Source organism: Cuculus canorus, chromosome 14 (genome assembly GCF_017976375.1).
Source record: "Cuculus canorus isolate bCucCan1 chromosome 14, bCucCan1.pri, whole genome shotgun sequence".
In the NCBI taxonomy this organism is placed as follows: Eukaryota; Metazoa; Chordata; class Aves; order Cuculiformes; family Cuculidae; genus Cuculus; species Cuculus canorus.
Window position 1 is genome coordinate 19,948,575 of NC_071414.1, and position 26,731 is coordinate 19,975,305.

General features: G+C 47.7%; 1 protein-coding gene across 4 annotated transcripts in view; it reads left to right on the top strand.

Annotated features, from left to right (window-relative positions):
- KCTD16 (potassium channel tetramerization domain containing 16) overlaps positions 1-26,731 on the top strand; it is an 80,944-nt gene that overhangs the window by 1,139 nt on the left and 53,074 nt on the right. The window contains exons 2-5 of one of the 4 annotated variants that reach the window (XM_054079684.1): positions 738-892; positions 3,638-3,796; positions 5,250-5,380; positions 8,129-9,248. In XM_054079684.1, the coding sequence (XP_053935659.1) occupies positions 8,417-9,248 (832 nt within the window). In that variant the 5' untranslated portion in view covers positions 738-892; positions 3,638-3,796; positions 5,250-5,380; positions 8,129-8,416. Of the gene's footprint in view, positions 1-20; positions 893-3,637; positions 3,797-5,249; positions 5,381-7,417; positions 7,865-8,128; positions 9,249-26,731 lie in introns of those variants that run through there. The other 3 variants (XM_054079685.1, XM_054079683.1, XM_054079686.1) reach the window with 3 other exon arrangements.

Sequence of the window (26,731 nt, forward strand, 5' to 3'; positions counted from 1 at the left end):
TCAAAGGAAATGTTGTTGTGAGTCCTTATGTAAGCGCGGAGCAGAGTAGGAACAAAATGCTGTTCATGTGATTCAGACAGAATTCTCGTTGGCATCAATGAAAGGAAGAGAGCAGCCTTTGGCCCTAGAAATCGGGCTCCTTTAAGGCTGTTTTCTTTCTCTTGAGGTCACAGCTTAGGTACACAAAGTGGTTTTGCCTGTAAGTTTACCACCTTGTCCCGTGACCTGTCTGGATCTCCTAGGGGAACAGGGTGAGCTCCCTTCACTGCTCAGATGGGAGAGTTTGTGTGGAGCTGCAGACACTGCAGGAAATGGAGTCAGTGATGGTACTGCTGAGTGAAAAGTAAACAATTGCTGTCATTTAATTAGACCATCAGACCCTTTCACATGTGCATGTTAAATAAAAATAATATTTTCTGGAGGCCAGGCAAAAGATTTGCTAGAGCTGTGAATCTTCTTGTCTCTATTAAAGACCGGCTGTTAGCTCACCCCTCACAAATAAGCTGTAGGAGCTGGGAATACTGTGGAACTGAGGGAAAAAGTAGTGACCGGGGCTGTGATGACATTCTAATATTAGCGAAGATGCTCCTTTCCTTCACAGTCCTTTGTCAATCACTCCATTTATCCTTCTGGTTTTGTCATTTGCTCCCCTTTTTTTTTTTTTTTTTCATGTAGGGCCAGGGGTGAAGACTATGCTCAGACTTTTAATTCAAATTTGTTTTTATTATCTTCCGAAGGTCCTGATGCTGAGCACAGGAATGGGTGACCGTGTGTTGCCAACTTGAGTGGTCCACAGTGGACAGAGCCAAGGAAATCCACGCCTGATGTATCTAGGCTGAAACTTCAGAATGAAATGAATCGTGATTTCCACTTCATCATTGTCACTGAGGAGGTATGTGGTGGAGGTTAATCAATGCGTTAGCTGCGCACACATGAACAGCTGGAATCCCATGCTTGATGTAGCCTTACTTCTCCTATGCGTGCCGGAATGGAACGTTTGCTGCTTGGGCACACATGGCTCTGTGTGTGGGAGTTCCTGATTTGAAGTATGTGCACATTCTTCTGGGTTTTTTTTAGTCCCGTTTTGGCTCGAGACACATTTACGGTTATTTTGTTACAGACCCTCGTGTATGTTATCTTTTCTAGTGAGATTACTCTGTTTAAATTACAGTCCTGTTAGAAGCCTCTCATGCAAAACATATCTTGTGGTGCAGCGCACACGCTATCTCCTCAGAACAGCCTCCAGCAAACAGGCGTGTTTGTAGGACTGAACTGGAGGAATTGCAGTCATGGAGAGCACAGAGATCAGGAACTGCAGTATCAGCTGCTGCTTGCAAATTTGTAGTTTAGGTAGAGCAGTATTTGAAGACTAAGAAGATCCCAGCTTTCACAGAAGACCTGCAGAGCGTGCAGGCTGTATCTGATGTTGATGACTTAGTGCCATTTTGCGGAGCTGTGGGACTCGGTTGCAGTTCACTAGACAGTAAAATGAGACCCAAATCCCAGGCAGTGGGCAGCTCAGTTGTGATCTGCTGCTGAAATGCTTTTTGGCCAGAGATCTATTTGGATTTGCTTAGATTATTAGAATTTACTCAAAGCTTAGGTTAAGCTTTTATTAATTAATTCTGTCTGCACTGGGCCTCTCAGCATTGGTTTAGGGTATCGATGGTTTCAGCTTCACAGGACAAATCCACACTTGTCTGTTGCAATCATAGTCTGATCCAGGCCTGGGGGGGTTCAAAGGAAGGCAAGGCATCACAGCTACACAACTGCTTCCTGTTAAAACTGTGATGTTAAAAACTACAATATAATTAACCAATGATAATCATAGAATCACAGAATGGTTTGGGTTGGAAGAGACCTCAAAGCCCATCCAGTCCTACCCCCTGACATGGGCAGGGACACCTCCCGCTGGATCAGGGGCTCAGAGCCGCATCCAAGCTGGCCTTGAACCCCTCCAGGGATGGGGCAGCCCCCACTGCTCTGGGCAACCTGGGCCAGGGCCTCCCCACCCTCACAGGAAAACATTTCTTCCAAAGATCTTCTTAATAATGGGATAATTTGAACCAGATGGGGAATAAAAGCGTAATTCAAACAACTCGGAGGAAGGGAAAAAGGAGGAGAGGAAAAAGTCTGCTGAAGCAGGCTTTGCTGTGGCAGAACTTGTCAGAGGGAAGGGAATTCTGTGAGGCAAGGGTGACTGAAAACAACGGGTTTTGTTTGAGTTCAGTCCTTGTATGCAGATATCAGTGTAGGAGGTCTCTGTTTGCCTGTACCTGGTGGGGCTGTTGAGGTGTCAGAGTCCCCCAGGACCATTTGTCTAGCAGATTGCTTTGTGTCTGTGAAATTCTAAAGTCAGTGCTGGAAATACCGATTCTTGGTCAAAATGCTACCGGATGTACAATTTCTCTCTAAACCAGTGGGACGTGATTCCCCCTTACTGCCAGTTTTTGAAAACCTAGAGCCTTGTGCAGTGAACCTGGTTTGGATTGGGTGTCGACAGAAGGAGAGTGCAGTTGTGTTTGCAGAAGCTGTGCTCACCGTCTGCTTGTTGCACTATGGGAAAAAAAAAAAACCACGTTTTCTGCTTGAATAGCCTGCCTTGCACCATGCCTGTGCCCACGTGCTGAGCAGCTCTGAAAGATATCTTTCCCCTTTGCCTTTTTTTGATGAAAATACATTATGCACTTGAGTTATGAATAAAAGATCAAGGGCAAATCTGTACGAGGCTTTACTATGTACTCGCTAATAAGCCCTGCTTTATGGCACTTGCGCTCTTTTGCTGGCAGATCCTCTTCTTAGGGAGATTCTGCGTTTTAGTGTTTCTTTATGCTCTTTCTTCAAAGTAAAAGCTTTGTTAGGACTTCTTATTCATACATACTGTGGGATTTCAGCAGATGAGATTGTCACTGTGTGTAACTCACACTGCTGGATCAGTGGATAATGTGTTACTTTAGCTCTGTATCATCCTTTTTCTTGCCTGGTTCACTTCTTGGGCACTCAGTTTCTACAGCAACCTGTGTGATGTGAAGCCCACTCCACTCTAGGAATGATACATACCTTTTGGAAGTGTGGAACCCTTGTTTGGAAGTGTGCAAGAGCCTGGAATTTATTCCTGCCAGGGCTCTGTTACTGTTCTTTGCTATCGATTGAAGTTGGATTGGAAGTTTTGTCTGGAAGCCTTAGCATCTGCCTACAGGACATGGTGTCTGGTTCTCAGTGAAAGCAGTGGCCCTGCTACATTACTCTGATTATAAGCCAGAATCGGGCCCTATGCATCTGCTGGGACCAGGCATTGCTTTTCCTCTTTGCCACGTCACCCTTCTCAGAAACTGCCTCCTCCTTGGCTTGATGGAATTTTGCCCTGGCGAGATGGTGCACTGGCTCGGTATTTAGAGAGGAGACTGCTGAGCAGTGCTGAGTGTTAAGGGATGTGTGGCTTGAAGGATCCTTAGGTTGCACTTTGAAGTCATTTCTGGATCAAAGCGTAAGCCTGGAACTGCAAGTACTGGCTGTTTTTCTTTCCTTTTTTAATGCTAACTATTGTGTGTAAAAATCACCCAGAGTGATGAAAGTGCCCGTGTGACTTTTGAGATGAAATCTGTCCAAACTCCAACCTGGATATTTTTCTTTCCAGAATTATTCCTTCATTTTCTGCTGGGAATTATTGCTACTGCTCAGAGTGTCTTGAAGTTCTGCACAGTGTTGCTAAATGCTGATAAATGGCTTCTACATCTCTCGCTACGCGTGGGCGACTTGATTCATATTTATAGCTTGTGTATTCACACCACAAGAGGTAAGGTGATATGTGCACACACCATCACTACTACAGACCCAGCTGAATGCCACCCTTCCTTTCAAACGTTCATTGCTGCCTCTTTTCAGACACCTACCTTTTTTTAGCGCCCACAGAATGCAATGAAATCAGTTGTCCCATGATTTCCTGAAAGCCTGAGTGCTAATTTAGTACTTTGTCATAAGGGATGACCTCAAACCTGTGAATGATGTCACACCGTTGGTATAGCGGGGTTAAGCACAGCTCTGCTGTGACTTTTGGAATGTACACTTTAAGCTCAGGCTAAATTTTCCCCTAGCTGCATTGAAGATTATGCAGGCATCTGTTAAGAGTGGAACATGCTTCATCCTCCTCCCTTTGATAGATGCTGCTTTCCATTTCCATCAGACATCCGTCACTGCTCTTCAGATGGGCTGTGTTGCCTCGGCAGCTGAATAGGTACTAACCTTGGCGTAGTCCTGACATATCTTACATTGAGGTCACCAGTGGATTTGGGCCAGATTTTGAAGTGTCACTCTTCCCTGGCTGCGTTTTGGAAGATTTGGCCAATGGCTTGTATTTAGCAGGGAAGCACAATGTGATGCTTTTACTCCTGAAGTCAATTATGCTACGTTACAGTAAAATGATTGGAACACCCTGTGTAAGGAAATAAAAGCAGGAGTTGATTTCCTTTCATTTATTTTTTGAAAAGTGCAGATGCATTTCTAAAGCTGTTGTGATTAAAATTCTAAGGGTTTTGTTCTTTTCAAAGGGCAATTCTGATTATAATTTTTCAAAAAGACTTTGAGCTGAAGTGTCTCTGTCTGCTGATCGTGTGGTATCCACGTCACAATGCTCCCCAGACGCTTGCCAGAAAGCACTGGCAAGCACTGTTTTCTGTAAGACTTTTACCACTATGCTGTTCCCTGAGCACCTGCACATGAGCCTCGGTGTCCTATCTCCACTTGGCCCCCAAAACTAATACCCAGGTGATCTTCATCTCCCTTTCTTGGTGATTTGGATCTTAATCATCCCATGTGATCACAAATGGCTTTGGTGCTCATTGGAACAACATCAATATTTACTGTGCAGAGTAAATTGATTCTTTAAGCCCTGCCAATATGGCATCACTGGCTTTATGAGAATCAATTTTAAAGTTATTATAGCATGCTAACGAACGTTAATAATTGAAGTGTTTGAAAAAGCTGATGCAATGCTCCTTGCTTTGAGCAGGGGCAGCACTAACGAGCTTAAATCCCAAAGGAAGCTCTCCTTTCATCTGAGTGGTCATGTAGGTGTTAAAGCCTGTATGCACTGCCTGTGCCAGGCTCCTAAAAAAGTAATGAAGACATTGGAGTTAACATGTTCTCAACATCGCCCCTTTAAATCCTCCTCGTAAGGGTTATGGAATGGGTTGTCAGGTACCACGTTTGCAAGTGAAGGTGCACAACACCTGGTCTTTCCTCTTTTGGAGGTACAATGAGCAGCCTCAGGAGCGGCACCAGACTCAGCTGGTTTGGAAATGAGAAACCAGATCCAGAAGTGAGAGACAGAACCTCGTCTCGGGGGCCCAGCAGATGCTTCAGAATTAGTGAATTGATTAAGGTAAAAATCAAGGGTTTGATTAAGTGTTCAATTCTCAGGTCTGAATTTGAAAAGTCTGTAAGTGTGCAAATTAATTTTCTGCCTCAGCCTTTTTGCATTACCCTTCTGTGTTCACTATTTAATTATGGCCGTGTTTTCAGCAGAATCTCACTGAAGTGTTTGCAACTTCAGTGTAGTCAGCAAAAAACATCTGCACCTGGTAGCTTCCTTACGCACAGAATTCACTCTGGAGCTTCCCTCCAGGTTTTGGTTGATGTTGGCATGAAAGGCTCTATTTTACCATACATTTATCATTCTGAGGAACCTGGTTTTGCCCAGAACTGGTGTGTAGTACACACAGAGTTGGACTCCCCTGCTACCGTTGCACATCCAGCTGTGGCATCACTGGTGGGTGCATGTTGTGGTCACAGTTGCTGAGCTGAATTATTTTTTCAGTAGGAGTCTTCAGTGTCCACAGCTTCCCTGACTCACCGTTCTGGCCTAAAGCTTTGCAGAAATCAGGCTTTACTGCACCTCAAAGCTCTGTCTCTGGGATCTTCAGCCCTGATGCCTTGCACGCAGCGATGCACATGTGCTCCAGGAGTTGCATGCATCTGCAGGAGGTTCAGATGGGCAGGGTGGCACAGCTGTGTCTCCCAGGTCAGGAGTGACCGTACAGTGAGGAGCCTGGGGTGTCTCGCTTAGCAGTGGCAGTGTGAGCCGCGGCACAGGCTGCATTCACGCTGCAGAGGGGCTCTTCCAGAGTCGTACTTGGGGCCCTGCTGGTCCTGGGGCAGGTTTGCTTGGTTAAACAGAACAGGCTGGGAGAGTTGGGGTTGTTCAGCCTGGAAACGAGAAGGCTCAGGGGAGACCTTAGTGCAGCTTCCAGCACTGAAAGGGCCTCCGGGAAAGCTGGGCAGGGGCTCTTGATTAGGGAGTGCAGGGAGAGGATGAGAGGTTATAGTTTTTAAGCTGAAAAAGATGAGATTGAGATTGGCAGTAGGAAGAAGTGTTTTGCTGTGAGGGTGGGGAGGCCCTGGCCCAGGCTGCCCACAGCAGTGGTGGCTGCCCCATCCCTGGAGGTGTTCCAGGCCAGGCTGGATGGGGCTCGGAGCCCCTGATCCAGTGGGAGGTTTCCCTCCATGGGGTGGAACTGGATGGGCTTTGAGATCCCTTCCAACCATTCCATGATTCTTCATAGCTTAATTTCTGCGGATGGTTCGTGCCGTGCTTGTTTAACCTGAGCAGCCGTGTGCCTGACACCCCGCTGGGCGGGTGGTCCGTGGTGTCCGCCCGGGCGCCCCAGAGCCCACGCCCCCCTTTCCCCACACATCGCTTGCCCCGCTCGAGCCGGGCCGATCCTGCGCGATCGCTGCCGCGGACACGAGGTGGCGGTGCCGGGCGGGCGCGGAGCTCCGGCCGCCGCTCCGCGCTGCCCCGCGGTAACGACCCGACACTCACAGCGGGTGCGGGACCGCGGCCGCCACGCCGAGCCTCCTGCGAGCCCCACCTCCTCCTGCCCGCGCCCGCCGCCGTGGCGGGCCCCCTCCCTGCCGGCTCCCGCGCTTTCTGGGTCGCTGCCGGGGAGATGAGGAGTGCGGGCACCGTGGCAACATCCCGGTCCTGCTCGGAAGCCACGGGCGGGCGTGCCGGGAGCCCCCACCCGCCGGGCGCTCCCACCCCGCCCACCGAGCGCGTCGCCGGCTGAAACCCCCGCCGTGCCCTCGCGCCGCCGGGAAAGGCACGTTTCGGCGGCGGGCGGGCAGGGGCCGGGCGGTACCGGCTGGAGGGGGACGGAGCGGAACGGAGAGGGGCGGAACTTTACCCGAACTCGAGCGGAGCGGAGGGCAGCGCTTCCCCCCCCCTCCCCCGGCACCGGCTCTGTTCGCCGCGCGGGCGCTGTCCGCGGTGCTGGCGCCGTCCCGGGCGCCCACCCCGGCCCGACTCCTTTAAGATGATGCAATCGGCCTCGCCCGCCGCGCCGCCGTCCCCCCGCGGCTGAGCGCGGGAGCGGCCCCACGGCCCGGCGGGGCGGAGCGGAACGGGGCGGCCCCGCAGCGCCCCGGCCCCGGCGGGGACATGGGCACGCCGCCCGGGTGGCTGCCGCCGCGGGAGCCGCCGGAGCCCGCTAGCCCTTAGCGCAGGCTGCGCGCTTTCTGCACGTCATCTGAGCCAGCCGAAACGCGCGCCCCGCGCTGCCCCTGCCCCGCTCCCGCGGCGCATCGCTGCACTCACTCGGGGCTTTCTCTTGTGGGTTTTTTTTTCTTCTCCCATCGCGCTATGTGTGTTGGTTTCCCTCGTCGCCTGCCACGGTTAACTTTCCCGTGACTCGGTTTAACTCTTGAGATCTACGTGGATGTTGCTAAGAGCACTTTTCTTGCCTTTGCTGTCCCTTTGCTGGGGTCAGATTTCGTGCTAACTGGACTCCGTGTGGCTGTATGTGTGTTCTGAGTGTCTTGACATTTTGCTTTCCTTTACAAGAGCTATGCATTAATTGCAGCCAAGGTAAGACTCACTGTTCTTGTTCCCTCATATACTTGTATAAATCGGATGTTTTAAAGATGAAGTGTGTATTTTCTTTTAAATGGTAGAGTCATCTGTGGTCCTTCCGTTGATTAGTACTTATGAAAAAGAACCACAGAAGTTGCAAAAAATAGACCTATTTAAGAGGAGATGTAGCTTGGCTTTCTAAACTGCTCTGCTTTTCTCTGTTGCGGCTTCTGTGGTACCTGAATAATTTGTGTCTTATTTTGTTTTTCCTTTTGACAGATCTCTGAATGACCGTAGGCTTGATTTTGATGGCTTTATTGGAAGATCTAATGATGCATTTCATGAAGTGATTGCTCTCCAGCCTCGGTGGCTGAGGGTATAAACCACTTCTGCCACACTGTCACCCATGGACAAGTCAGATTGTTTTTAAACAAACCTTTTGGATCTTTTTTTTTTGCACTTCCCCTTTCCCCTCTGTTTCTCCTTAATGTTGAGAGCCTTTTTCTACACTTTGATGTGATTGATAGTCCTGCTGCTTCGTGCTGCTGATTTCAGTTTTAAGGTACAATGGCTCTAAGTGGCAACTGCAGGACTTACCTTCCTGCTCGAGAGCAGGGGACTGGGCTGCACTCCTTCCCGGAGGTAGTGGAGCTAAACGTGGGTGGCCAGGTTTACTTCACTCGCCACTCCACCTTGGTTGGCACCCCTCACTCACTGCTATGGAAAATGTTTACCCCAAAGAGAGACACAGCCAATGATTTGGCCAAGGACTCCAAGGGAAGATTCTTTATCGACAGAGATGGTTTCCTTTTCCGCTATATTCTGGACTATCTCAGGGACAAGCAAGTGGTTCTGCCTGACCACTTCCCAGAGAAGGGAAGGCTCAAGAGGGAGGCTGAGTATTTTCAGCTCCCAGACTTGGTCAAACTCCTGACTCCCGATGACAGCAAGCAAAGCCCCGATGATTATTGCCACAGTGACTATGAAGAGGTCTCCCAAGGCAGTGACACGAGAATATGCCCACCCCCATCACTCTTACCGCCTGATCGGAAGTGGGGATTCATTACCATCGGGTACCGGGGGTCGTGCACTATTGGCAGGGAGAGCCAAGCAGATGCCAAATTCAGGAGGGTCCCAAGGATTTTGGTTTGTGGAAGGATTGCTCTGGTCAAAGAGGTCTTTGGAGAAAGTTTGAATGAAAGCAGAGACCCAGACAGGGCTCCAGAAAGGTACACCTCCAGGTTTTATCTCAAGTTCAAGCACCTGGAGAGGGCTTTTGACATGTTGTCCGAGTGTGGATTCCACATGGTGGCCTGCAATTCCTCAGTGACAGCTTCCTTCGTCAACCAGTACACAGATGACAAGGTCTGGTCCAGCTACACCGAATATGTCTTCTACCGTAAGTACCAGACATTCCTGAGGGAAATGTAACTACCTGTTTTGAGCTGCTCTGTTCCACTGCCGGTACGATTCTCAAAGCACAAAGAGTGCAGATTTCCCTGTGTCTGCTGGGGACTGAGGCTTTATTTAGACCTGGGGGGAAACTGCTCCTGTGTAAGCTTATAAAACGTAAAGCAAGGCTGAACTCAATGGCTTGGCCTTGGCTAGGTGGCAGCACAGACTGCCTAAAGCACCCATCCCTACGGCTGGAGGGTGCTGCTGTTTCTGGCTGTGCAAATCGGCCATCTGATTGCCTTCCCGAATACGTGCGGGATGCAACACAAACCTTGCAAACACTGCAGATGTAATTATGGCAAATCATCAAATGGGATTCTATTTACAAAGGTAATAGCTGCTTGGTAATGGTCAAGCAGAGTCAGCCAAGCCATCTGTCAACAAACCTGACACACTTAGATGCAGGGAAGGGAAAACAAAATCCCGTCCCCCTGGCTGCTTTTCAACAGGAGGCCTTCCCGGAGCCAGCTGATCTGCTTTGAAATGAGGGCTGAGAGCGGAGAGAGGCAAGTGGCTGTGCCTTGTTACACAACGCGCCTATGAAAAACAAACTCTCCTCATAATGAGAAGTATCTGCCCTGCGAGCCGCAATCAAATCGTGTCCCGTACTTCTGGGGTAATTTCAGCTGATGGCTCTAGCAGGCTCATTAACTTCCTAAGCTGATATTCAGGTAGAGGCACTGTTACCAATGGTAACATGAGAGTGATTTTGATTCTATAATTCTGTATCAGAAAATCATTCCACAACTGCTGTGCTTAAATATTTGAGAGGTTCATGAGGCTGTTTGCCTCCATTTTCATTTCAAGAGGGTGAAAGATGGAACATTTTCTGGGTCCATTTGTAGAAATGAGCTTTACCCAGGCACTGCATTGGACGAGGGGTTTGGAGAAGGCAGATGCTTTGCTGGCAGACCTGCTGTGCTCTGTGCAGTGCTTACAGTTCACAGGCTTGGTAACGCGGGGAGCTGACAAAAGTTTTACATGAAAGATGTATCGGGAAGTGAGCATCCAGTGTGATACTGGATTCAGCGCCATCTACCCTTGTGTCTCGGCTCAACAGGCAGCCCTAATCTGCTTATGTAATGATGCCTAAGTTAGCATCCCGATACACCATCTGTAGTTTTGACATGCAGAGATTTACTTAAAATTAGTTTTCTAGCTGGATTTCTTAGCAAAATGGCTCTAAGGTCATGGATCCGCTTATATTCCAACGGTTTGGATGATTTCTATTATTAGGCTTCTTGTGTTTGCAATCTAGGGTCTTGTAGAAGTTCGAGGCGGAGAATTAATGTAGTTAATGAAATGGATTAGAATAAACGGAGCTTGAATTTATATTTAAAATCAGGACAAAATCTTGCCTCTTTATAGGCACAATGGTTTGCTGCTTGAAGAGAGGATGAAGGTAGGTTTTGCACAAATTAACCAGCGCAGACTCTGATTTCCATATTACTCAAATTTTTGCCTTCAGAGATTGCTCATTGCTTGCCCATTGCTGCAGCAGGGTAAGGTACCGATGAGAGGTTCCTTCCAGCTTTTAGAGTGTGAAAGTCTATCATAGGTGTCCCAAAACTTTCTCTCACCAATGCAGGGAAAACCCAATCCAGTTAAAGTTCCTGGAAAGACTCTTAGCCGGTTCAACAAGCTTTACGTTTGGCTCATATCATTTTTATGGATTTTTGACATGGCTACAGTTAAGAGATGGATTTTTCAAAGGATCCTTCTTTAGGTAAAAGCCAAAGCAACAACCGTGATGCCAAATCACTCTCTTTTACCTCAATCCAAATGAGCCTTTTTGGCTCTGTGCCGTTTGCTGCTCACTGCGATGAAGCCACTGGTGGGTTGGAGAGGTTCTCCGCCTGCGTGGCTAGGGTCTGGCTGCAGTCGGCTGATACGAGGGCAGGCCTGACAGCCACAGAGCTCACCAGGAGCCAAAGAAATCCCCTTCCAAGTCTCCCAAAGTCATTTCATTTGAAACTTTGAGGCCAATAACATTGACATCTGGCTTTCTAGCAGAACATTACAACTTCTGTGCAGCTGCTTAGCCCATTATTTAATTAGAAGCTGTCAACTGTGTCTATATAAGCATTAACTCATCAAGCTGTTGTGGTCAGGTTAATGGGCCTAAACATGGGAGTTGTCTAATACAACTGGGTAGGCAGCAGCAGAGGTGGTCTTTGCAGCAGCTCCTGCTGCTCAACAGTTGGGGGACTATTCTGAGTGGGGAAAGGGTGATTGCTTCCAAAGGAAGAGGAATAGAGGGAGGAACATTTTTTTTTGATACATCAAATGCATCATATGCTCCAAACACTACTCAGAAGGTAAATGTCTGTGGCTGGCATGAAGATGAAGAACACTCTTCATGTACCAATTCTTTTGAAAGTAGATCAGATGGACCAAAGTGGGTGTAAAGCGGGCAGCCACTCATGTGGGTACAGTCAGTGCTGTTAACAAAATTGCATGATGAATATCATACGGCGTTTCCTCCCCTTGTTCAGATTGAGGTGCTATTAAGGCTAATAGGAGATTCGTGTTCTCTGCAGAGGAGGATTTCCCAAAATGCAGGGCATGCAGGAAGCATCCAGCACAGAAACCTGCAGCCGTTTTGCTGACTGTGTGGCAGGATGGGCTGCAGAGCCGGCACTCAGGATGACAGTGAAGTCCTCGGAGTGCAGCTGGGCTCCACTCCAGGTTCAAGTAGGCTGGTGCAAAGAAGAGTGTGGAGTCAGGCTGGGGGGATGCATTACAGCCATAATAAAGCTGTTCTTTGAAACGCAGCTTCTGCATGGTGGGTGGGCAGAAGTCGCAGCCTGGCTCCTGCTCATAGAGGGAGTATAAGTTAAAGATATGAGGTTCTGCTCTTTTCTTTCTCTTCAGTTTCTCCTACATTGAAGAAGTTACTTAAATTTTCTACTGGCTAAATGTAGATTTCTGACTTGAACAATTTTGTAGTTTTTTTACCCTCCTCCTGTTATTTTGATGATCTTAAAGGAAAACCTCATCACCAAACACTCTCATTTTTCAAGACAGCAATAGCCTGTGCTTGGATCTTAATTTTTAAACGTTTTCAACCTTCACAATGGGATGAATCAAATATGTGCACCTGAACGTCTGGTAACTGCTGTGGTGGGGGGTGTTACAGCATATGGGCTGGCGCAGCCCGGCAGAGCCTGGCTCTGTCCCTCGCTGCACGGTGGCAGCAGCACGCTCTTTTCCACCACCTCCCATAACCTACAAACTGGCTCTTTCTGCCTGGTTCCAAACTGGCAGCGTTGCTAGGGCTGTGGGTGACAGTCCTGCACGTGGGTCTTGTGATTGCTGGAAGAGCAGAATAACAGGTTGGAAATAGAGAAGGCTTGGGCCTCAGACAGCAGGTTAGTAACATGGCAGGCTGTGCACACATGTCTGCAGAGCAGACAGGGACGGAGTGACACAGCAGTGGGATGGATTGGGATGGGGAGAAACTGCATGGCAGCTCCTGTCTGCATATTGCTGTACCCCCAGCACCCCTGATGCCACGTTCCTTCTTTCTCTGCCTTTCGGTGGCTGAGACTGCAATAGTCTCTCAGAATAGTTTGCAGTACAGAGGGGAGATCATGACCCTGACATATCACGCAAGTCCCCTTGCTTTTACTGTCTTGGCTTCCTGCACAGCTGTGGGTAGCACTGATAAAGAGCACAGTTGGCCCCACAAGAAGCAGATTGCTCTCTGCTCAGCTGGAGCAATAAAGCAAGGGGAGAGGAGAGCTACTGAGCAAAACAGAACAAATATAGAAGTAGTACAGATGGGAAAGGAGAGAAAATTCACACACAATCTGGAGAGAAGGAACCAGGGAAAAGATGGGGACACTGACAACCACACCAAGACATGGTGAGGGAGAGTTCTTTAGATACGTCAAGCGTTCAGTTTAACCCAAGTGTTTTCCCACAACAAGCAGGTGGAGAGGGGTTGCCAAATGCTCCTTCAAGTTCACTAGCAGAAAAGACTATGGGAATTTAGACAGACAGCTGTCCCTGCCCTTCCTAAGGCTGCATTTCAATGCCTCAGCAAGCGTGAGAAAATTAGGACAATGGTTTGGTTTGCTTAATCCTTGCCTTGCGCTAACTCCTTCCCATCTGTACACGTGGAGCAGCTCAAGCACCTGCAGATGCTCAAAGGAAACTGCGAGACCTTCCTGGCAATGTACCTCTGAAAGGCAAAAATTAATTAAGAAGGCTTTTGTTCCTGAAGGATACGTGCTGCCGCCGCTCACTCTAAGCATGTTGTAAATTCTGGCCTTACCCTTTCCAGAAGATGCTGGTTGGATGTGCTTTTCACTTGCTGGTAGGAGGCTGATGTGCAGAGGTATTTATGAAGTAGGTTCAAATTATGCTGGCATAAAGAAATGCATCCTCTGGGGTGGGGCTGTGTGGGAGGGAAGAGAAACGCCAAGTAATGCCCTCTGTGAATGCACTCTAATGGCTGTTCACTGGACGTGTATCTCTGGGATAATCCTGGTGTCCTTTGTACATAAAGATGATCCACTTGGGATTAAAGCAGCTCGCTGCAGCCTGTCACTTTGTGTGTGTGAGCTGAGACGAAAGATCCTATACTGCTGTACGCATCCCTGACTCATAAATGGGTTGTGTGGTAGAAATTTGCTGAACAAACCTGCACGCTCTTGCAGAGACACCCACAGCAGGGCTGTCAAGTGGGCGAGGTGTAGAAGAGGAACACCACCTATTTTCCCCACTCTTTAAACTAATGCTGTCGTGTGTTCTGGTAGTTGGTTTGGTCAGGTTTAAATCAGTGAAGCTCAAACTGACCCAAAAGATAACAAAATAAAGTCTAATCTAATGAATAACGCAATCTTCCTTTCCTGTTGACAGGAGATACTTCTGTTGTCAGGTAATTATGGTCATCATTGGTGAATCTGGCCCACTTCACCAAACAAAATTTCCTCTCACAAGGCTATGATCAGCCAAGTCTGCCAGTGTATTCATGTCCGAGGACCCTGCTCCTCGCTTTCTTTTTTGGTCAGATGTGAGTGGCAGATAATTTTTTTCTCAGGTTGTCACATCAGACTGAAAAGCCTGCAGAGTTTCTGATTGGAGCTATCCCATAGAGGAAAATGCTATGATTTGTTTGAAATTATTAGTATCAAATCTGGTTGTTAGATTAGGCTACGGGTCTCCAGTTCAGTGGGTAACTGAAGCAAAACCTGGTACAGAAGTTGGTTGGATAAGAAGTTGGTTGCTCATTCTAACGACGTGTGATGGAGAGTGATGTTCAGTAAGGATGGCTTTTGCGTACTGGCCTTCATTTCTACCCAATATCCATGGCATAGCTCGCTATTTCGTAGCCCTTTGGAAATGATCTTCGCTGACCTGAATGTTGGAGACAGATGTTTGGCGTGATTGTACATACCTGTTACCTCGCTGCTCCAAAATGCCACTTGGCAATGCAGACCCTCCCTCTGCCACAACACCAGAACCATTGCTCGATGGATTTCCTGCTACGGAAAATCCTTGCCCCTCTGTCCCGTGTCTGTGGAAGTCTCTGTGGTGGGAGGAGGCTTGTGAGTTCAGAAGGTAAAATCAGCACTGCCCAAAGAGGTTGTTGAGTGGGTTTTGGTCTGGATTTTGCGTCTTCCCTTTCTTTCCAAGCTGTCGGGAGGGCTGCATGTGCTTTCTGCAGTGCAAGTATCAGGGAGGCAATGGTAATATTCACACAGTGTTCGGCCTGGCCGCGGGTGCAGTCTTCTTGGTTGGCAGTTGGACTGGAAGGTCTTAGAGGTCTTCACTAACCTTAATGATTCCATGGTTCTCGCTGTGCCCAGCCACCACTTGTACTGCTTCAGGGTCAACAGGTATGGGCTGGAGACAGAACCTCACCTGTGGAGCTCACATTGCTGCTGCCGTTGCTCTGTGAACCAGATGGAGACTGTAATGACTAAAGGGTTAACCAAGGAGGGCTAGTATTTAGGGGAAAAAAAAGTCAATGTATTCTAAACAGCAATCTTGAGCGGGATGTTTCAGACACAACAGGTCTGAGCTCCCACAGCACCAGTTTGGTAGAGTGACTAACCAGAGGAGGGGGTTGCTGTGATAAAAGCAGATGTGGGTGTGCAAGACATTCCCCCACAGGTGTCCTGAGGAGGTGTGGGAGCAGGGAACGCCCGCTTTGCTGCCCTGGGACAGCAGAATCATAAAATGGGTTGGGTTGGAAGGGACATCAAAGCCCATCCAGTCCCACCCCTGCCATGGGCAGGGACACCTCCCACTGGATCAGGGGCTCCAAGCCCCATCCAGCCTGGCCTGGAACCCCTCCAGGGATGGGGCAGCCCCCACTGCTCTGGGCAACCTGGGCCAAGGCCTCCTCACCCTCATTGTGAAGAATTTCTTCCTAATGTCTGATCTAAATCTTTCCCCTTCCATCTTAAAGCCATTCCCCCTTGTTCTTTCACTACAAGCCCTTGTAAAAAGTCCCTCCACACTTTCCTGGAGCCTCTTGTCCCGGGGCTGCTTTCTGCGGAGCGGCAGGAATGGCTCCCACCAGCCACTTTCTGAAGCTTTCTTCGGGCTGATGAGGTCTGCTCTTCTTTAAAACTTGCTGCAATGTAGTTGTGGTTCTCATGAAAACAAACTCCCAAAGAGCAAAGGAGTGTAAATAAGAAAACATACCACAGATATTTGCCTTTCAATGAGTATCAGCAACATATTGTACACACAGGCAAACATTTCCTTCCAGCAGGTTGGGTTTTCTTTCCAGCCATCCTGGATTTGTTTAAATTTGTAACTGCAACATTTTCTCAGTTTCTTTGCCTTTTTTTTGGCTTTTTAAGTTCAAGGCAAACATGCAGTAACTATGGAGAGGAGCAGAAAAATCAGAACTAAATCTTTGCAAAGAGCAAGAGTAGCCTTTTATGAAATTTGCTCAAAACAGTACTTGGTGTAAAGGAAGAAAATAGACTGAAGTGAGTTGCTTAAATTGTCACTAAAGCTTAATGGCATAGTCCATTGGAACGGCCAGTCCAGAGGCTCCTGCTCCAGTGGTTTCATCCTGCTTCTTTCAGAAGATGTGCTCATTAACAGTGGGACACAGGAAACCATTGCTACCATTATTATGCCTCCTAATGGTAACCCAAGCGCTTAAGGAACAGTGGAACCCAGGCTTCAAATCTGTTGGTGTAAGGCAGTGTGTGAGTTTGATGATTTGGGAAGTGCTGAACACCTGCAATGCTTCTTAAGTCCCTAAAGATTCAGGTCTGAATATGGATATGTAATATAAAAGCTTAGTGCATGAGGTAACATCTCCCTTCACTGGTCCAGTGTGGGAGGCTGGTGTTCACTCGGTGCTAATGATCCTCTAAAGCCTTTTGAGGAACTTCAGGCTTTTCATTTGGAATGAATGTCCCTTGGTTTTATCTCTGCTCATAGGATCGGGGTAAGTATCACTGTCTACAGCTGCCTGACAGGAGGTTGTAGCGAGGACTTCTTTGAAGTCCACACGTGGAAATTGCTGTAGCTCTGCTCCAGACACGAGGCTCCGGAGTTTGTTGGAAGAAGACTATGACATCCCCAAACTTTGAATTTCAAACAGGAAAATGAACTTGAGTTGAAGTCTGCACTTATAGAAGAGCAGCATTATGTTGGAGGGAGACACTCCCATCTTTGCTCTGAGCTCAGACTGCGGGTGGGGATGGAGGTCAAGCACTGCTGTTTGGGTTTAGTCTTTGGCCAGGGCCCAAAAGTCAAAATGTAAAGAAAAATTTCTCACTTTGCATATTTTGAATGAGACTGGTTGGAAGACTTCAGGTTGCATTTCCGTCAGACTGAATCAGAGTGTATTTTTGCACCAGAATTCAATCAGGCTGAAATAGAACCTGGTGGAACATGCTGATTTTGACTGAATTTTGTGCTTGAAATATTCTCAAGGCCAAAACCTCAGAGCAAAGCCTGACTGAGCAAAAAACACGCTGTCAGAGAGCTTAGAGAAGTGTTTATTTGGGCTCCTACAAAGGGGATTGTTCTGGGTTTTTCTGAGCTCAGGGTTTTTACTGGTGGTGTAGGGAAGTCCAACATTTTGTTCCACAAAGGAGCTGAAAGATTGGAGAGGCTGGTCCTGAGACTGAGAAGTGAAGGCGTCTTTTTGCATAGGTGCTGTTGGCAGACTTATATGAAAATGTGGTTATTGATCACCAATTAAATAAATAAATATAATGCCTGTTTTGATAATAGATGCTTTCATATGAAATTTGAACAGAGGCTTCTCTTGTGGTGCCGTTGCCTTCGTGTGGTGTCAAACGGCAAACAAGTGTAGGTGTCAGAGTAGGGGCTGGGGCTTCTAAAAAACTTGAGGTGCTTCCCTGAAGACCTAAAACCTCTTCACTTATAATGTGCAAAAATTGATAATGAAGAATGCAATGAGTTGCTGGTTATTTTAAAAGTGTGTTGAGTTTGGGTTTCTTTAGTTTATGCTCTTGGTGTTTAGGTGATCTTCGAAGCCGATGCAGGGACCTGGTCCTTCAGAGGCTGCTTGCTTCTTTCTGTTTGTTGTGATGTCGCAGCAGAATTGTGGAAAAAATCTTTATCGATGTCCTCATGCAGAATTAAAGGGGGATTCTGTTACTGAATTAATGGGCTGGTAAGGGCCAGCAGTAATATCACTTTATATATAGATAATATTATTTAATATACTACTTATTACATGTATTGATAATATTTATAGTGTTGTATGCTGTATTTGTAGGCAGAAGAGTAAATTTGAGGAGCTCAGGTTAATGACAGCAGCTCTCTGAGCCCAGTGGGGCTGCACCAGCTACCGCAGCTGAAGGGCTGGCCAAGCACGCCTGCAGCCCATTGTCCCTGTGTCGCTGCTCATCCTGACAGAAATGTCTGCTCCCACATGGCCTGCCCAAGTAGAAAGGTTTGCTGTGAAAAATATCTCACTTGCTTGACAAAGCAAATCTATTTACTGTGGTTTATTTAAGTGCAGCTGTGCTTTCTGGAGAGGTCAGTATTGGAAATATTGCTGCCAGTATCTTGGAAGTTGAGTTTCTTTTCTCTCGTTAGTTGATCACCACGTGCTGTAACCTGAGTGCTTTTCTGTGTTGGATTTCCTCTGTCAGTTGCCAGTTTTGGACAGAGCGACCTTCTCTCAATCCTACCATCACCTCTTAAACCACAAGACTTGTTGCTTAGAGGGGTTTTGTACCCATGACTCAAATACATCCTTTAATTCCCTTGGATGTTGTTTACCCTACACCCCATGCAGCCCAAGGGTGTCTTTACTTTCCCTGGTGAAGCCACAGTTATCAAGATGCGAAAGCACGTGTTCCTAGATGAGGGAAGAGTAGTTTGTAGGCATTCTTGATTTCATTCATTTGTGAGCATTCAAGAGAGCAAATCCTCTATTCTCTGAAGTCAATGCACTTATATTACCTGAGGAATAAATCATTCCCTTCTTTCAGTTCAGTCTGCAGACAGAAAGCTGTTCTGCCTTACTTTAAGTAGACAAAGAATATTTAAATAAGGATGCTGTTAAAAATGCTGCTTCCACCAGTAAAATTTTTGTTAAAGAATCTGTTGCTTTAAAGAGTCCTCTAGGTGAAGGCAGAAGCCAAAATATACCATTTCTTGCAGAGAGATCGAAAAGTTGTTTTAAGTTTGGTCCGTGGGAAGAATTTCCACAATCTAGTGAGCTCCACACTGCTGGGAAGGGACCGGGTCCCTCCCTGCTGATTCACCCTGCTCCATCACTGCAGCTCCCAGCAGCTAAGTCCTCTTTGCTGAGGCCAAGTCACCTCCTCCAACCTAGGCAAAGATGCTTCAGAGTTCAGAACTCTAATGAACATTTTCAGATGCTGTCATAAAGATGAACACTTAGCAGCAATAGTGTTTTCTATGCGCACTGCTTTGGATGTCCTTCACGATAGAAAGAAATAACTAAAGTAGCCACCCTCCCAGGAAAGTGTTGTCGCTATCCTGGACTATTATCTGGACTTAAAATAGAAATGGATGTCACAATTAGTTTCTTTTCCTGTTTTGTATCTGTTTGGTTTGGATTTTATTTTTGCTTGCAGGATGGGTGGTGAATACAAATAAGTCTATCTCCCACTACAAAGGTAAAACAAAATCTCCCAGGTGTGGAATTCAGCTGCCCATGACAGTGTGCATCATACAGAGACCAGCAAATCTATTGGAGGTCATTAATGGGGAAAATCAAACTGTGTTCTAACTTACTTCCACTTTTAAATATTCAAAATATTGGACTTGTACCTAGGAAGAACCAGCACTTAGTTTATAAAGATCATCTGGATTTAAGAAGTCAGAATAACCTTTCCTGTGCTGAACTTGAAAGACAGGAGAAGATGATTTGGGTGTTGAGGCCCTGGCCCAGGTTGCCCAGTGCAGTGGTGGCTGCCACATCCCTGGAGGTGTTCAAGGCCAGGTTGGATGGGGCTTGGAGCAATAGGATCCAGCGGGAGGTGTCCCTGCCCATGGCAGGGGATGGAACTGGATGGGCTTTGAGGTCCCTTCCAACCCAAACCATTCCATGATTGTATGATTTTATGATCCATTTGAAACTCTTAATAATTGCAGCCTCTCTTCACCACCAGCAGCCTACGTGTTTCCAGCAGGCTGTACAAAGCTGGTGGCACATTAGGGGGGCAAATTCTGTTCACATGGGCACAATGACTGATTCGTCTGCCTCTCCCTGGGCAGCTCTGCCCTCTCTTTGGTTTCAATAGATAAGCCAAGGGATTCGGACCACCCACCTGAGGCTGTGCTCTTCCCTGCCCACGAGTCATTTCACTGCTGTTGCACAGAACTTTGAGTTTTTGTATTTGCAATTCAGCAACAACAGACTTGAGATCAGATTGCGTGTGGATGCAGCCAGGCAAAAGCCGCGGCTCCCACAGTGCTCAGAGCTGCTGGCGGCAGAGCTGGATTTTGTTCATTTATATATTCCTTTTCCAACTCTTCCTGGTGGCTTCACTACAAATGGTACCACACTTGGAGTGTGGCTTTGCAAGAAGGTAGTTACATGTAGATAGGGAGAGAAGAGCAAACCTCCCCATAAACCATTTGGGAAGCAGCTTCTCCACTGCGTACCTCCTTAATGAAAGTGCAGTGGAAGCCAATCCTTTTCCGGATGAAAGCTAAAAGCTATGTAGGAGAGAGTATATAAATAATTTCTTGGGGAACAGAACTTAATTAAATTTCTCGAACATACCTACATAGTTCCATTGATCAGGAAAAAATGAGAACATGCTATGTCTTTAAGATTTACTCACATGACAGTGTTTTGCCTTCCTCCTCTCCCTCAGCTTCATTTACTTCCACGCAGTGGTAAGGGAACACCTTTCTGTTTTTCTTTCTTGAAGACATTGATCCTATGAAGCACAGGACATGATGTATGGCTTATAACTCTGCAATATTGCTAAGTGGAGAAATAAAATCACTGAAGAAGGCTTAGCAGATACTACATTCATTTCCATCTTACGATGGATTTGTTCCCACTAGGACCAATAAAAACATTCAAAGCCTTTCAACAGCCTCTCTAGTAATAATTAGTTAGAAGATGGTGTAAATCTTACTGGGCTAATTTAGCAACGTAGGGGTTTTTTTAGATACTTCACAGACATTTCACATAATGGTTTTGGTTGGAAAAGAGCTTTAAGATCGAGTCCAACCATCGATCCAGCTCTGCTAAGTCTGCCACTTCACCAGGTCCCCAAGTACAACATCTGCTCACCTTTTAAACCCCTCCAGGGATGGTGACTCAACCACTTCCCTGGGCAGCTTGACAACCATTTCAGTAAAGAAATTCCCATATCCAGACTAAATCTCCCCTGGTGTGTCTTGAGGCCATTTTTTACCATTAAATCCAAGCTCATCCCTGAATTCACAGTATCAGCCACTCTGGGTCTCATTGGGATCTCAGCATCTTCTCTTTGATCCATCATAGAGACAAACAGTAGTCACAGGGGTGATGGCAGCTGGTGCCTGGCAGAGGTTAACGAGGACCAAACAGTCACCACCACTGCTGTGGCCCAACAAAGGGCACCAGGGTCGCGCCAGGGGACTGAGCCTCATTGAGGTAGTGGTGGATCTCTCTCTTCTGGAAGGACTTTGCTGGGGCTGCCAACTCTGCAGGATGGCAAGCGTGCTGCTGTTATCGAGAACGAAATATGTTTCTTGAGAACCCAGAGGGTTTTTTTCTCTGTTTTTCAGTCTTCAGCTGTCCTACCTGAACTGTGTTTTGATGTTAGTGCGGGCAGCTCCTGGAGAGCCACTGGGCCCGTTTCCTCAGCCCCAGGGTTAGCAGCAGGCACCCGGATTTGTTTTGCTCCAAGTTGGCTGCTTTTGGTTCGCACCTCATTAAAGCATGGCAGTTGTTGGTGAATGAGGAGGCTGCTGTCCTTGCTGCGTAATTGTGAATTGGCATATTGGTACAGCATGAAAATTCCAATCAAACAGATGGTGTCAGGATTTTAACTTATGCTTATTGGGTGCAGATGGTCTGAGGAGTGAACCTGTACACTAGTTGTTTTTATTTTGAATGGGTTAAGAACAAATTACTTTGTGACTATTGTTATTGTTGCTTTCCTTGTCATTTTTCTTGCCCTGCGTGTGCGTGCATGCATTTATGTGTGTGCCAACACTTCTAGAATCTCTTTTCCTTGTAATTTTAGATTGAAACCAGTCCTAGTTCTGCCTAAAACTCGTCTCTCTCTCTCTGTGTGTTCTCTGTTTGCTTCCCAGTGGCCCTTTTATTGCCACTTCGCTCTGTGGCTGCTCTCATTGCTCAGTGCGGGGAGGAGGACCTGCGCGGGAGGACCGCAGATCTGAGCTCTGCAGTGACACCAGTGCTGTGTGCCCAGCCCAGCCTCTCCTGGGGGAAAACTGTCCTCATGTTCAGGGCGAGCAGGTCCCATCCCAGGCTGGTGGGACAGCAGCTGCTCCAAAACCTTGCATGACTCTGAATCTCGAGGCAGGGCTTGTGCAAGCAGGGAGTGCGGAGTGAGCTGTGTGCACACAGTATGGCTCAGGATGCTGGAGCAGGTTTCTGGTCTTGATTGTGCTGGAATAAATCCAGATTGATGCCACTTTTAGACCAGTAAGGATTTGATACTTCTTATCTAATCTTGTCACGAGACACAGGGTTTTATTTTTGTCATAATTTATAAGTTTATCTATCTTTTATAGAAACAAATACGATCTACTGTTACATCTTAGTGTCCACCTGAGTGTTTCATACCTACTGCACTAATTTTCACATGAAGGTATCGTTGTTTGCATAAAGCGCCTGCATGCATGAGTATGTACCATTTCTCTTGCACCATGCCACATACTCAGGGAAAGGACTTTGGAACATGTGTTTCAGGCCAATCTCTTGTGTATCAGCCTTGATTGTGCTTTGGCTTCGTGTCCGCTGGGGGCTGCAGTTGGTGGCATCTTCTTGGAGGAGTGAGATTTGACGTGGCTCATTGATCTCCCTTCTTGGCAGGGCTGTTTGCTGTGTGCAGCTCATCACAGGGAAGCTTGTGCCACTACTTGGTGTTGGTGTTTAATCGAGAGCCTGGTCAAGAAAGCCGGAGAGTCCCAGCACCTTGTGCATTTGAAATAAGCTGTAGGTATTTGAGATCTTTGGACTGGGGGAAACAAAATTTCCCAAGGGTTAAATCAGTGTCTCGAGTTAGTGTCTACCCAGCGGACTCCTAACAAGGCAATATATTTCTGGTCTGACTGCAATCAAGTGACGGGCAGCAAAAATAAACTTCAGGCTGGTACTTGTCCTTGGTGCATTCCACATCCTGGCAATACTGGCTGCAGGGAAGGTTTCCACAAAAGACGATGCAAACACATGGCATGAGGACAAAGACTCCAGTTGCAGGTGCAGGTATAATCGGGTTCATTTATTCCTCCCTCGTGCCTGCTGCCATTACTCATTCCTCTCGCATGCAAATGTGCAAATCTCCCTGTCGCTTGTTAAAGCCCACGGTGATTTAGAAGGCACTGCTCCCGTCCTTAAAACACCGTGGGTCCGGGACCTCGGCACTAATGGGTGGAGGCATTTCCTGCGGCAGGGACCTGGCATCCAGGGACCTTGGCTCCCCAAGGCCTCGCTCAGCACCCTTGGTCCCTTTTTTCAGATTCACAGAATCGCAGAGTCATGGAATGATTTGGGTTGGAAGGGCACATCCAGTTCCAGCCATGGGCAGGGACACTTCCCACTGGATCTGGTTGCTCCAAGCCCCATCCAACCTGGCCTTGAACACCTCCAGGGATGGGGCAGCTCTGGGCAACCTGGGCCAGGGCCTCCCCACCTTCATTTTCTTCCTAATGTTTGATCTAAATCTTCCCCCTTCCAGTGTAAAACTCTTCCTCCTCGTCCTATCACTCGATGCCCTGAGAAACTGGTGGAGGGCAAAGGGCTTTGGTGGTGGCTGGGCTGCGGGGTCTGGCTTGCGGCACTGGGCCACCTCCAAAGGCTGTGGGATGTCTCGTCCCTGTGGGGCTGGCATGTGCCCTCCTGCTGACACAGAAAGGGCTTTTGGGATCCCCTGGAGTGCAAAAACTTGCCCTCCCACCTATTTCTGATAATTAGTATTTTCCATAATTATCCTGGATAAGATGACATTGACCGAGAAGCCTGTGCTGTAGCCAGAGGTGTTTCAGCTAATTTGGTTTTCCTCGGAGCACCTGGGCAGGGTGGGCTGTGTGCAGCACCAGGGCTGCCCAGCACCGCTCGCCTTCAAGGGGCACACATCAGCCTCTCCTCTGTTCTGTGGCTTCGGCAGATGCTCAAGTGCTAATTTGGACAGGGTAAGTGGGGATGAGTAATGAATATTTCATGGAAGAACATTACAACACGGTACGCAAGAGCAACTGCTGGCTCCATTGCATCCTCGCAGCTGCCTCCTTGCTCTCGATGATGTGGTTTTTCTCCCTGGTTACCTGCTGGGGAGCGAGGCGGCAGTGGAAAGGCACGGTGCACAGATCTGGGCTGCCACCTTCTCCCTCGCAAGCATGAATATTTGAAAGTTTGTGTTTCTGCTTCTGAACAAGGGGATTACAGAGCTCTGAAATATTAACTCCTTGCACTTTATGTTGTGTTTGAAATGCTCTGTCTTCAAACCCACAGCCACTCTGGTCTATGGGAGGGAAAGGGGTCTCCCTCTGCCCCAGGAGTTTACAGCAGTGATGACCCCATCTCTCCATCTCCAGTGGAGATCTTCAAGGTGAGGCCTTGGTGGCTGGGTGCTGGCTGCAGGGAGCAGGCTATGGCTTTACACTATCCTTTTTTTCCTGCTGGGAACCTTGGGGACCGACCCCCCATGGCGTGTCCCCATGGAACTGAGTCAATATCTGCTCTGCCATGGGATCTGCTGCTACCAGCTTGTCTCCATGCAGCTGAAGCTGTTCCTAAGCTGTCTGCTGATGAGGCCTGGCACTGGCTTGCTTCCTCCTGTCTGACGATGTCTCACGTCCCCTCGGCATGCCTGCACCACCCTGCCAGCAGTGTCCACGGCAGTAACGTCCCTGGCAGATCTTCTCACGCTTCACTCCACTTGCATCTCAATAGCTGGGTATCAAACCAGGCCTTGAAATCAGTGTCAGTGCATCTGCTGGTCTTACACAGCCATAAACCCAAACCTGGGTTCCTCTTTTGTATTCCAAGTGTCCACTGGGTTGCCGGGTGATGTGAACCACTGCCTTCGGGCAAGAGACATTTTCCTGGACCCGAATTTCCTGCACCTGACCCTGTCAGGTTTCTCCGCTGCATGGAGAAGCCCAGAAAAAAACATCAGTGATGAAGACATTCGCAAGTCCTGTGACCTGATTTTGTACACATTCCGAAAAGAAAAAAGTGAAATGTAATAAGCAAAATACCAGGTGGGATGTGTTTGCTCAGCTGTGGTGACACCTTCAGTTACACACTGTATTTTTGTTTGCAGATGCAGCTTTTACAGAGCCATGGCTAGAGGAGGGATTAAGCGTTGTTTGAAAAAGTGATCAGAGGTTTTGTCTGCAATCCTGTCGTAGCTCTTCTCTAAATATTGGAGGCATTTTAAATTGGTATGTATTGATAATGGCACAGCAATGCCTGTGCTTGCTTGTGCAGATTCTCAGTGGCTTAATGTGCTTATTCCCAGGAGATGGAGTAACTGAAGAGAAGAGATTAAAATAAAGAATGTTTCGTTAGGGAAAACCATATTTCCTTTAAAACGGCTTTGCGTAAGGTTATTAGATATTGGATTGTTTGCATTTCTTACTACTTATGTGAATGGTGTTTCTGGCTCGAACCCAGTTATCAGTTTTCCAGCTGCAGTGATCTAGTCATAAACATGCTGCCCCAAGGCAGAGATATTTCAGGAAAGGCTCTTCCCTCCCTGTCCTCTCCGTGGGACCAGGGTGGGAGATTTGTGCTGACAGGGCGGTGCCCTGACCTCTGCCGTGCGCCTCTGTGCCTGTCTCCCCCCTTTTCCCTGGCAGGGCTGCGGGGAGGCGGGCTGGAGCCTACGGACCTTAGACTTGCTACATTTTCAATCTAAAGCATTTTCTTTTACTCCTATCTGAAAACACAGACCAGGAGATGCTTGTGTGTATGCTGACATGCTCGTCTGCATTTTTGTCTGTCACAGTATTCTCCATCATCCTCTGCTCTAGTTTGGCACGTGGTGACACTGCCTCTTTGGGAAGACAGAGAGGGTTTGATAAATTCATAAAGACACGGTTTGCCAAAAGCTGTTTGGAGGTACAGGAGTCACATTTTCACTGAGCTGTTCTGAACATGTCCACCTGGATATAACCTCATATATGACAATTCCCTTCTGCAGGACAGGGACACGTCCCATATGTCCCCAGAGCAGAGCAAATCTGTCTGACGAGCCCTGGCTCATCAGCCCATAGAGCCGGCACGTACCAATCACGAGGTGCCGAGAGAAGGCGCAGGAACCTCCTGTGCCTGTGGGGTCAGCAGGATGGCTCTGCCATCACTAGCAGCATTAGACGGATTTCAGTGAGGTCTTGCTTTCAGCCTGTGTAGCTGATGTCTTACGTGCTGTGCACAGCACCCCCAAGAGCACTGTGCCAAATAACCCACGTACTTGTGTGAGCCTACAATTCAACCTGACTTCTACAACAAAAACAGGTTTTGGTGTGCTTGGAACTGTTGTTTTAACACAGGATGATACAACACCTGTCTTGTCACCATGTTTTCTCCTCAACAACTTCTTGCTGGGCAATAAAGACCATCCTATACGCTTTCCCTAAGAATTCATCAGTGACTACTGAAATATGGGGGTGTGATATGGATTAGCAGCAATTTAAATCAGCACAGAAGGACCTCTTTCATCCGATACCCTTGTTGGCTCTACCACCAACAGGAGCCGCGTGCCCATTACTGGGGATAACAGCCTTTTCCTGCTGGCTAAATTA